Source organism: Talpa occidentalis, unplaced genomic scaffold (assembly GCF_014898055.3).
Source record: "Talpa occidentalis isolate TD23 unplaced genomic scaffold, MPIMG_talOcc4v2.1 talOcc4.10, whole genome shotgun sequence".
NCBI lineage: Eukaryota > Metazoa > Chordata > Mammalia > Eulipotyphla > Talpidae > Talpa > Talpa occidentalis.
This window is the reverse complement of record NW_023600993.1, coordinates 26,985,032-26,997,866: the sequence shown is the minus strand read 5'-3', so window position 1 is coordinate 26,997,866 and position 12,835 is coordinate 26,985,032. Positions and strand designations below refer to the sequence as shown.

The window sequence follows — 12,835 nt, the reverse complement described above, 5'->3', positions numbered from 1 at the left end:
GTCAAGAACTACTTAAGTATATCAGAATTAAATTTTTTTTACAGTTGGAAATGCATGAGGAGTTCAAGTTCTCTGATAGCTTTTATATGTAGACACATTTATTTCTAAAAATCTTAACTGGGAGATTTGCTAATGCTAATGCTTCTCTCTCATGCCTGTTTAGCCTCTGAAATCTAAATCTAATAAAAAACAAACATTAAGCACAGTAATTGAATTCTCTAAGATGATGTTAACAGACTATGTTAACTACTTCCTTTACATAGACTTTTTCTTACCTTTAGTATTAGACTGGTACTTTCCTGTCCATTGATACATACATTTTATATTTCAGCTGACTAAGAACCATTACATATTTGGACAGTTCGGTTCAGACTTGTGTCTGAACAAATGCAAATGGTATACAAAACTGGTTTTCCTTATGGTTTGAAAGGTAGTATCTTCAGTGTGGGTGGAATCAGTCTACTATAACTTTCCATCGCCATCCTTAACAATTATAACTACAATATAATTTTTAAATTATCTATTAAAACATTTATGACTGTGTCATGCAAAGTCATTCTAAAGTGAATATACCTATTAGACAACTTTAAATCTTAATTTTCTCAGTATTTATTAACTAATTTTTAATATTTTGGCAGTGCTATTTACAAGAAAAATTTCTCAATTTAAGACTGAAATATTTACAAAAACAGTTTTATAAAAATCAAATTTTAAAACAAAATATACATCTGTTTTGGAGAAATAAGAGAAGGAAGGTAAATGAATTTACTCATGAATTTACTAATGAATTTACTGGAATAGTGGTATGGGAACATTTTATCCTACATGTGAATTAACTGTAGATTTTGTCTACCTTTGTTTTTCTCATTTACCCCTTTCAATTAGATGTTTATTCATGGTTTTCTCCCTCCCCACAAGAAACACCCCAATTTTAAGAAGAAATCTAATCCCTAAACAGCATTATTTGCTCTTGACTGGTTGTAAACAAAGGCAGCCCTAAAATTGCAAACACTTGATATGAGAAACCGAGTTCACATTATGTTTTCTGTTCAGCGACAGCAAACCTGTTTAATAATGTCTCCGAACTTCAAACTGCTTCACGTAAAACCCTCAGAGATTTTATTCTAAGATTTATTAGCACTCTGTGAATGTAAATTTTCTTAGGTTTACAGGGAACAAATTCATTAACTAAATTCCCTACTCACTTATCAATAAAACTTCAAGGAGATGGGGGATTATTTGTGACCACATTTGGTGGCTCAACCAACTACCTCTCTTGTCCAGAACCACACTCTTGTCCTCACCTTACAATTTGATTTCTAATCAATTCTTAAAACACATCCTGGAAATCAAATCATTATTAAATTCAAAGACCCTTTTTAAAGTCTTCATTCTACTCCTCTAACTTTTGGAAACACCTCTTATATTCCCCCTAACAGCCTAACTATCCACAATTCCTATGACTTCTTGGGCAACTTTTTTCCTCATTTATTTCTCTCTGCCAAACTTAAGTTCCCTGTGGGTAAGAACACAAATTGTATTCAAAATAACTGAATTCACATCCTGACTATATACTTCCGTTCTATACACAAATGTAGACAAGTTACTTAGAGTCTATGTTCTTACGGTTTCTTATTGGTAAAATTAGAATAACAGTACCTATTTCATAGAAATTGTGAGGACTGGGCCTCCCTGGTGGCACAGGGGTTAATGTCTCAGCTGGTGGCACAGGGGTTAATGTCTCAGCACTATCAAGCTATCACCAGTCACTGCAGCATGACTTCAATCCCTGGTCAGGGAGCTGACCCACATGGCACAGCAGACCTCTCCTATCTTGCCTGCTGCTCCCCTCAGCAATGTATTTCAGTAGATCTGCCTGTTCTGTTCCCCACACTGATTCTGGTGAGTCTGCTCACCCTGTCCCCTGCACCTCTTTCTTAAAAAGAAAAATTGTGAGGACTATATATACCAGTAAATACAAGTAAAGCATTTATAACAGAGCTTTGCATAAAATAATTACGTGTTGGCTACAGGAATGGTAGAACAATAGCAGTGTATATATTCTAAATAAGCTGCTACTACTAACATATAATTACAGTAAAACTACAAGTTTAACTGTGGGTTTCAACCTAGGCACTGAGAGATGTTCCAGTCTTATTCTCAAAGTCCTACAAGTCAATTCCATTTGGAAAGTTCGTAATTGTCTCAAATTCAAAGTATCTAAGCAAAGTCATCATTTCACTCTTTTCTTCCTTTTCTACAGTTAGATTACCTATTCTAATTTTCCATTACTCATTCAGCCTACTAAGCTTAAACCTGAAGTCACTTTTGAGACCCACTTTTCTTTTGGCCCCTCCCAGTTGATTAAATACCTAATGCTGCATTTCTATTCTCCTTCCCCTTTCCCAGATCCACAATCCCAGTCATGGTGATCAAAGCTCTCAGTCCCTCAAACCTGAATTTTTGCTTGTGCTTCAAAGTTTGACTTCCCCCTTCATTTCTTTTCTACATAAAACACTAGTTTCCATCATATTACAATTCCCTATTACTGATTTCCTATTGCCTTGTACACAAAGGTCTAAACTTAGCTACTTACCTTTAAGCACTTTAATAGTAAGTTCCTTCACAAACCAAGTTCATTTCTCACTGCAGCAAGAATGATTGTCAGCTGATTCCACACCCACTATGGTCACTGTACCTGTTCATAATGTAGCTTCTGAAATATGTGCTGCCCCCAGCTACCAGTTTAGGCCCACTCTATTCACTACTTGAGGCCTAACTCAAAGCATACATTCTTGGGCTTCCCTTGGTAGCCTAGGGGTTAAGTCTCAGCACTATCATTGCTGTGGTCTGAGTTCAATCTCTGGTCAGGAAGTTAATCCATATATGGTGCAGCAGACCTGTCTCACCTGCTGCTCCCCTTAGCAGTGTATCCACCTTTTCTGCTCCCTGCTCTGTCTCTGGTGAATTCTCTCATCCCCGCATCTTTGGCCTACACCCCAGTTTTTCTACAAAAAAAAAAAAAGCAGCAGCACACATTGTCACTAACCAGAAGGCACCAGTTCATTCAGCTTTCTCAACTTCTAACATCTCTCCTGTTCTTCCCAAAATTACACAGTATTACATGTTGTTGTCACCATTTTGTTTATGTACATGTTACAGCCTAAAAAGTATTGTGCTTTAGCACATGTTGCTATGTATAATAATGAGTTACTCACTACTGCCTTAAAAAAGCAAACCGTATCTTACACTCTTTGTTTACCTTAGATCATCAACAAGTTGGTAGTTATTTAGTATGTGCCATGTTGGGACTACTTGGGGCATTTCCAATATTGAAAACCTGAGTTCTAATCTCTAAGGCAGTGGTCAGTAAATTCATTCTAAAAAGGACCAGATTTTAGGATTTGCAGGTAATGGTCAGTCTCAGAGTCACAAAGTCTTCTTTTCTTTAACTATTTAAAAATATAAGAATCATTCTGTTTGAGAACTTCACATGGGCTGGATGTCAACTATTGGCAATAGTTTACCTATCCCTACCTCCTCCAAGGTACAATTCAGTGTTAAAGAGACTCTACAGTTAAGCATTTTAATTAGTATTATACTTATTTTCTAAATCAAGCACTTAACATGACTTTTTAGCTCTAACATAAAATAACCCCCGAGTTCTTACCAGCTCTTTCAGACTTCTCTTTCTGTTCCCGTAACTCCTCTCCCTGAGTAGTCATTTGTTTGATGCGATTACGAAGTTGAGCAATTTCTTCTTCCTTCATTTCCAGGGTTTCATGCATCTGCCGTTTTGTTTCTGCTATTACCATTCCCTAAACAGAAATACAGATTCTAAAGCTTTTATATAACAAAATTACATCATTAATCACACACTTCAAACTTACTTTAAAGGATAGAAACATAACATGACTTATTAAATACAGCCTAAGTATTATTTCAGTATTTCAAAAAATGAAGTCTACCTTGTATACTGTATGCTACACTAGATAATACTTTAACATTGGTTACTTGGCATGATATCAGGATATTTTTATGTAAAAAGTATTTTAAATAGTGAATTTAATCTTTTAAGCATTAAAAACAGATTTTACTTCAAAGACTTATTTTAGAATTTTTCTATAAATGTTTGCTTTATTTTCCCCTACCTTAGTAAACAATTATAATGAACCAAATATACCCTTTTGTACTTGACTCAGTGCCATTATAAGAACTACAATTACTGATCTGTGCTGAAACACAGGGAAGGTGTCAGAGGCTGCTGAGAGTGGAAGGCTACTGGAAGAATGCCGCACTAGAGGAACCAAGACTGTGAGCAGATCTGACTGCTTTTTCTCTTTCTTCTTGTCACTACCAATGGTCCCATTTACCACCCCTTACTGCTGTCAGTGAGGCATGCCATTCCTCCAACTTGCTAATAGTTACTATCATTCCTCTCTCTGGATTAGCTATACAAGAAATGATGGTCACAAAGGTAATCAAATGTTATATATTAAACCAGTATTTGTGATAAACAAAAAATGGGGTGGTTCAATTTATCTTTGAAAAATAAGACCGAATTTTATGGTCTTAAGATTATTACTTCTAGAGTTTGTCAATTCCTGCTTTAGTGTTTGACTTTCAGGTTGCCAATATTAATGGACAGTTAAAAACCAGGTAAATGGGGCATTATTATGCAAAACTTCAAAACAGTTTCTTCAAATACCAAATCACAATGGAAAAAGAGAGAAAGAGAGGGGATAGTGAAGCCTATAAGTGAACAAGAAGTCCTAAGAGTCATATCAACCAATTGCAATGAAAGAACCTTATTTGGATCCTATTTATAAAAATGGGGAAAAACTGTTTGAGACAAAAGGGAAAATCTAAAACTAACTAGATAGTTGATCATATTAAGCAATCACTACTAAGTTTTTAGATGTGACCATGATAATGTGGCTCTATTTTGAGGAAAATAGAGAGATCCTTATTTTAAAGATATATTAAAATACTTATGTAACGAATGGTAAGATTTCCTGGATTTGCCCTAAAACAATCCCTACTTGAGGATAATGGGGATTGAAATATACAGATGAAATAAATTAACATTAGATTGTTGAAGCTAGTTGTAGATATTCATTTTATTAATATATCTACTTTTGTAAATATTTTGTGTTCATAACAAAGTTTTTTAATGTGTTTATGGAGTAGAATCGAGTAAAAGTTTATGGAGTAGACTCTAGCAAAACATTACAGAACAAAAAGACTGCCAATACATTTCAATAGAACAGCACTGACATGTTAATTATATGATCACTAAAATACTATAGCTGTGAAGCAGTACATTAATATATTACTAATTTGACTTAGATCAAAACTACCCATGAATTTTTCAGTTGTTGTTGCTACTACAGTTACAGCTGCTGCTCTAACTCAAAACTGCCAATCTCATCTATACATTCTAAAATTCATTTGCAAACCTGTCTATTTATGCTAGTACCACTTATCTACTTTTTAGCAATTTATCTAAAAGACTAATCAGTTTCCATTATATTTGAAAGACAATACTGATATCATTCACATTTAGTAATGCCTTAACTGTACATAATTTAATTTTTCTCTGAAATGTTATATATTATGAACAGATTTCCTTTCCAACAGTTATTCTAAGATATAAATCAAAACACTGACTGGAATACAGAAATCACAGAGAATCAGCTTCACATGATACAAAACTAAAGCTAATAGTTATATAAATCTAGAAACTAAAACAAAAAGATATTTCGTTGGAAGCAACTGCAATAACTTTGGAAAGCAGAAAGCTGAATGCTTCCAACTGCTTCTAAAAGTTAGGTTTTGGGGGTCCCTGGCAAATTTTAGTATTATAAGTTTTGTGGTTTTACCTTATCTTGTTCAAGCTGTTCAATTAAGTTCTTTGCATCACGCAACTGAGTGATAAGTTTAGTCTTCTCAGCCATATGAAGCTCCTAAAAAAATTTTAAAAATTCATTTCCATCTCTAATAAAGCTTCTCCTTATATGAGAACTCTAAACATTTTATCTAATTTGAATACATATCATAGTCTACTAGGAGAAAAGGACACAAGATGTGATGAAAGAAGGGGAAATGCTATGAAGCCCAGGACACTTAGGTGCCCTCTGCAGGCTCTGTACAGAGGAAGGGGAAAGGCTTTTCAGAGGAGGCGAAGGTCACGCTGGGACCTGTGGATCTAGCTGTACAGGGCTACATCAAACCAATTCATTTGCTCTTTTACCTTCATCTTTTCTAGTTCCTGAAGTCTTTCATCTAGTTGTTCCTGTAGTGCCTCTTTTTCACTGGTTAATAGAGCACATTGTTCCTTATGCGACTTAATTGTTTCCTTACAACGCTGCAGTAGATTCTCTTGACGCTTAACTCTTTGCTGAAGTGTTTCCAGTGTTTTAACAGAAGTTCCATCTCCCACTATTAACAATAAAGTAGCATAAATAGGGGCAGTCAGTAAGGAATGTAAGGGTACCTAGGAATAGTTATTCTTCTAGAAACACAGCAGTATATTCTTATCCCAACATTCTGTTGTATTGGAGTCAGACCAACATGAGAGAGAGACCCCAGAAACTTCCTCTCTTACTATTTGTTAGAACTTTATCTGAAAGGCTTAGTAGTGTGTTCACATCTTTGGTTCCGGCACACAACACTCAGTAGTTAACTAACATTAACTAAATCCACCTTCCTGAGAAGACAGTTTGATGACAATCTTTTGTTATTGAAAAATATCCCAAAAGGATTAATAAAGCACAGTCAAGGCTTACAAGGTAATGCCTTCCAGTGTCTCCTTAGGTGATTTTCTCCTGTGGAAGTATATAGAGTATACTTACACAAGCCTACCTGGTACATCCATCTACACACCTAAGATATATAGGGAGCACAGTTGCATATGTGCATATATTTTTTTTTTTTTAATTTTTCTAGAGGCATGTCTTATTTATTTATTTATTTGTTTGGTTGGTTGGTTTATACATGCACGTCATGTATACATGCACGGCATGTCAGAAGTGCGGGAGGGTGAGAGAATTCACCAGAGCCAGAGCAGGGAGCAGAGCAGGCAGAAGGACCGAAGTACACTGCTGAGGGGAGCAGCGGGCAGCAGGAGAGGTCTGCGCGCCATGTGGGACCCTCCTCTGGTGGCCGGGGAGCAGCCGGGAATCAAACCGGCGCCGCAAAGGCCGCGTGCAGCTTCGCAACCCAGCGCTCAACCGCTGCGCCACCGGGGAGGCCCTGTGCATATATTTTTGACAGAAATATTGTTATGTAGTATTCCTTCCAATGAACATATAACTCGAAACTTAAAGAGTAGGTAGGCCTATTATTGAATTTTAAAACAAAATGTAACTGTCTCTTCCAGTTAAAAAGCAAGTACTAGTTCAAATACAGGTACCTCTGGATGTAGAAATATATAATCAATATTATTTAAAAACTAAAATACCCAAACAATTACAAATAGTATATATATTAGTCTTGAGCAGAACCGACCTATTTATGTGAAATCCAGCTATTGTTATCAAGAGGATAGGATAATATAAATGAATTTAGGGGGGTGGGAATTATATGGGGTCTATAACCAAGATGAAAATGCACACATTGTGCAAAAATGAAAAATTATGTAAAAAATATATAAAATTGAAAAATAATAATAAATTTAAATTACAATAAAACACGGTGCTACTCATAGACTTTTGAATTTTACACCAAGTACTTAGTTACTTTCCCCTAAATAACAAAAAATACCAAACAAGGAACTAAAAATTCTTGCAACTTTCTAGAAATGTTAGGATCAAGGGCATTTTACTTCTATCTCAGCTCACATCCATTAGCTCATGACCTGGAATCTCTTGACATCCTACTCTAGTTTCTGAATTAACCTTTTGAAAAGATGCAGCTTACCGACTGGCTCTACATCATTCTCTGTGTTCTCTTTAGAGAAGTCTTCACCCTCTGGGTCCATCTGAGGGAGTGGTGTGGCGAAATCAACATTCACTGGACCATTTCGTAACCGTTGTTTCAGCAGAGAAACCTAAAAAAAAATTTGCTTCTTTAGAAAAACTTTTTAGAAATTATGACAGTAGTACTTTCTTTAAAACAAAGGGAAAATACATGATATCTTTTTCTGTTATACTGACAGAAAAAAAGAAACAAAAAGTTTACTTCCACTGCTGTTGATTTTTCTATGTACTGTTTTTAATATCATAATTAGCCAAAAGACACAATAAATTAAAAAATTTTTCTTAAAATTTTGAGGAAAGCAAGAAGTTTTAAACACAGGCCACTTTTCTCAACATCTGAGACCTATCTCATCAAAAACACTTCATTTTTCTTTGTCCAAAATTTCCACACTTTTACTTTAAATCTTTTACCTGAGTCTGGAGAACGCTGATATACTGATCTTTTTCCTCTAAAGATGCATCAAACTCCTCTTGGAGATGTTTCTTTGCTTGCTGGTCCATTTGGAGCTCCTAAAACATATAAGAATTTATAGGTAATTTTCACTATAAAATACAAATATAAACTTGAAATTTTCAAAGTTTAGAAACATGTTCAACCCATATTTGCATTTCTCTTAGGATAAGGTATCAGCAAAAATAATTAGAGAATAATTAACCTTTAAAATATTATTATTTATACCAATAAATAATTCTGTTCCATAAAGAATATGAAGATGAAGAAGAAAAGGCATATCTTTGTAGCTGTAATGACTGCAGATTGATAATGTGAAGTGAACTTAAAAATTAAGATAAGTAAAATTTCAAGTTTCTGAAGTTACTTAAATTCCTTTAGTTTATTAATGAGTTTTCTGAACTAAATCCAACAATCTTTACCTCTCCGCTAGAGCATCACCAATAATTACCTCCTTATTTGAGGTAACTGCTTTTTGTGGGTTCAGGACTCCATTCTTGTCTCTTAGAGTTTTCTCTATTGGCATCTATTGCTCTGGGTTCAGTTCTGTGTCCCCAGTGCTTCTCCCTTACACTTGCTCCCACAGAATGCTAGAGATTAACATCTGGAACATATTAAATATTTCATCAAAATCCTTTATTTTTCTAGGATTTCTATTTTTCTAATTCCTACACCCAAAACACTCAAAGTCACATCTTACTTATCTTTGTTGACCTTTGCATAAGTGATCAAAAAACTTTTTACTTTCCCTACAATGTGAAAGTCCTAGTCTTCTTCCACATATATAATCATAGTCCAGATCTCTATAATTTTTGATGATTAATTGTCCTTAATAGCATTCCCAGAGAGAATCCTTACCGCAAGTCTTCCTCTGATTGAATCTATGCCTCACACATTGGCTAGAAAATTTCCCTCAAATATTTTCAAGGACTTATAAACAATACCCACTTATTTTATTGTTTCAAATTTACAAACTCTCAATACACTGAGGCACTAACTGTCCTCTTTTCCTCCACACCCACCATGATCCAAGGTCTCTAAGCACATTACGCTACTCCTCTCAATAAAGACTCCTAGTTTGACATCCTCCCATAACTGTGGTCTCCAAATGCTGGTCTTTGGACCAAGAAATGCCCAGAATGAAGTTTTCACCCATCCATGCTAAAATAAGAAAGAGAAGGATTTTTCCTAAATCTGATTTTCTTACATGTTTTAAACAAATGTACTTTATTCTAAGACTATGTCCTTCTTAACTTTTTTGTTATTAAAGAAAATTTCTTGTGAAATAATAGCAATAAAAGAATCTGATTACAAAGTCCTCCATGATTTTGGACAGGCCAATTCTTTAGTCTGGAGCAGTTGTACATCTCCTTAAAAACAATGAGATCCTTTAAAATTTATTTCTTCTAAATAATTTCCTATATCCTACCATCCTACACTCTGTTACAATGGCATCCCTAATGGTTCAAAAAAACTCTAGTTATAGGGCCTCCCCAGTGGCTCAGCGGTTGAGCGCTGGGTTGCGAAGCTGCCCGCAGCCTCTGCAGTGCCGGTTCGATCCCTGGCTGCTCCCCGGCCACCGGAGGAGGGTCCCACATGGCGCGCAGACCTCTCCTGCCGCCCGCTGCTCCCCTCAGCAGTGTACTTCGGCCCTTCTGCCTGCTCTGATCCCCACCGTGGCTCTGGTGAATTCTCTCACCCTCCTGTGCTTCTGACTGTACCCAGTGCTTGTATGTATAAATCAATCAATCAATCAATCAATCAATCTAAAAAAAAAACCAAAAAACTCAAGTTATACATGATTTTCAGGTATTGAATGTTATCATCTCATCTAGAGAAGCAGTCCTTGGATACAATGGCAGCATCTTTTAATCAGGCCTTCTTTTCCTTTCCCTACTTAACAATTTTATTTTATCAATAAGCACTCCATAAACAACATAGATTAGAATTATAAAGCCACTTGAGATTTGTATACTTATCTCCCAACCACACCCACAGGCTGGCTTGCCAACACCTCCATAATGGAGACCTCAACAGCTCCAGAACTGGATCCTAGTAGCTAGGGTCACCGCTCCCTTTTTTTAAAAAAATGCTTGTCATTAAACCCCTAGGATCACTAAGAATAAATCTAATCCTTCTTCTATGAAATATCACTTCCTAATTCTGAAGCTAGACAAAAATCAAATTTTTCTTCCAACAACTTAGTCTTCTCCCACTATTCCCCTTCTCAGCAAGTGACAACAGCATTCACTGTCAGTCCAGTCAAACACAGAGGTCAACTGTATTGATCCCATTTCCAATTATTAGCATATCGCATTGGCACTACCTTCCATAGGTAGCAAATACGACCATTTCTCAACCCTTCTATCCCTACCATTACTATTACCAGTCTTACCATTGCTGTAAGAATCTTCTAACTGGCTTCCACATGCATTCTTACACCCCTATAATCCATTCTTCAAAGAGCAGCTAAATTCTGACCACTCTCTCTAATCTTACTCAATTTTCATCCATTTGTGCTTACTTTATTTTTTTTTTTACTAGAACTGTTTACTAAATGATGGTGTAGTGTACATGTATGTATGTATGTCTTCATCAATAATAAAATAAGCACCATTCAGCCAAGAATTTTGTCTTATCGACCATTCTAATTCTATATGTAAGCATATAGGTACATAATGCCATCATAATTTACATATCTAGTAGCTTGACACAATAAATATTTACTGAATAAGGAACAAAGTTCCTTGGTCTTCCCATATAAAATATCCCCAACTTTTCAACCACTCCTAAGAGGTCATTTCAAGTTCTATCACCATTCCTATCTTTTTTAGCACTCAGTAATTTAATCAAACCCTTTCACCCCCCCCCAAAAAAAAACCAAAAAACACAAAGTGCTACCCTTTCCTGTGGGTGTAGCCTACAAGGCTTCTTTCAAGTTAGACAAGAACAGGACACCCGATTGCCCTGGGGCAATGGGTATACATCCTGAGGCATGACCGGGAACACTCTGGGGGCCGGTGACCGATATGCTTTGTGCCCCAGGGACTGATCATGGACCACCTTGCTAATTAGATTGGAGCCATGGGTAGGAGTGGGGTGTACATCATTGGACTCAACCTTCCTACAGCCCAAAATCCAGTGTTTAGTTTGACCCACAATTCTCTGTCAATAAAAAGGCCAAAATCTTGCTCTTGAGCAGCATCCTACATCCTACAGTCTGCTCCATGACTCAGTTTCTTTTCTTTACCATTGCAGTGTTGCCCAATGATGCAACACTTAGCCAAAATAAGTCTTATCCTAAAATTCAGTATCTTACTGCATGTTACACAGAGTTTAAAAAAAGTTCAAGATTTACTATTATCTGACAGGTTATACATCAACAGCAATCATCAAAACTATTTTGGTAAATGTAAGCCCATAAAGAAAACTCTTTTAAAAATCAAAATAAACTGTATTTTTGGTTTAAGTTTAAATCAATAATGATTTAGAAAATATTGTCAACTTATTTTTTCTGCCATTTATGTAATTAATAAAGATCCCTCCAGTTAACTGCTTAAACTAGCCCCTTAAGTCACAAGATACTAGAGTATAATGCAATTGAACTTTTTAACACAATAATGATAAATAATTCTGTAATATTACTGAATATAACAACTAATTCAATAATTATGCTATTGCTGGTCATTTACACTGCTTTCAAATTTTGGCAAACCTTGGACTCAACATTTTTATGTTTAAGTACTGCAAGATCTAATTTTTTTAAGAAAAATAATTTCTTAAAGAAAAATTCTGAGCCTCCCTTGTGGTGCAAGGGGTTAAGCACCGCACTATGAAGCAATCCGCAGCCTCTGCAGCACAAGTTCGATCCCCGGACGGCCAGGGAGAAACCACAGAGCGAAGCAGACTTCTCCTGTCTCGCCCACTGCTCCCCTTGTTAGAGGGAAAGGATGTCCTGAGCTAATTTCTAAATGACCAAAGCCATCAAGACACTGGAAATGACAAATCCCATCATCACCAAAGGGAGGGTTGCTGGGACCTGAGGGTGGAATTAAGCAGCCAGCTTTGGTATAAAACCAGATACGAGGGTCTTGGGGCTCCCTTGGCTTCATGGCTCTTGGCTCTTCACCAGCTCTCAGCGTGCCATCGGGATTCCAGGTCAGTGGAACGGGTAGGATGCATTGAAGACTTTATATCCCTCTTTTCTCCCTGAGCTGTACATTTCCTCATTCCCCTTCCCTTGTAAATAAACTTTTTGTTAAGCTTTTGTGTGTGTCTGCAGTGTAAGTCCCTTTTAAGCGTGAGGTTGAGGACCCACAGTCAGGCAACCCGTTGTAGAGCGGGGTTGCCCTGTAACACCCTCAGCAGTGTATTTCAGTCAGTCTGCCTATTCTGTTCCCTACTC

The 12,835-nt window shown here is 36.4% G+C and overlaps 1 protein-coding gene across 6 annotated transcripts in view; it reads right to left on the bottom strand.

The window, feature by feature from the left end:
* The window catches only part of GOLGA4 (golgin A4), a 95,811-nt gene that overhangs the window by 44,266 nt on the left and 38,710 nt on the right, over positions 1-12,835 (bottom strand). For 5 of the 6 annotated variants that reach the window (XM_037526365.2, XM_037526394.2, XM_037526385.2 and 2 more), the window contains 5 exons: positions 8,391-8,489; positions 7,921-8,050; positions 6,254-6,441; positions 5,883-5,966; positions 3,671-3,818 (listed from right to left, as the gene is read on the bottom strand). In XM_037526365.2, coding sequence (XP_037382262.1) covers positions 3,671-3,818; positions 5,883-5,966; positions 6,254-6,441; positions 7,921-8,050; positions 8,391-8,489 — 649 coding nt within the window. The remainder of the gene's footprint in view (positions 1-3,670; positions 3,819-5,882; positions 5,967-6,253; positions 6,442-7,920; positions 8,051-8,390; positions 8,490-12,835) is intronic. The other variant, XM_054693110.1, reaches the window with a different exon arrangement.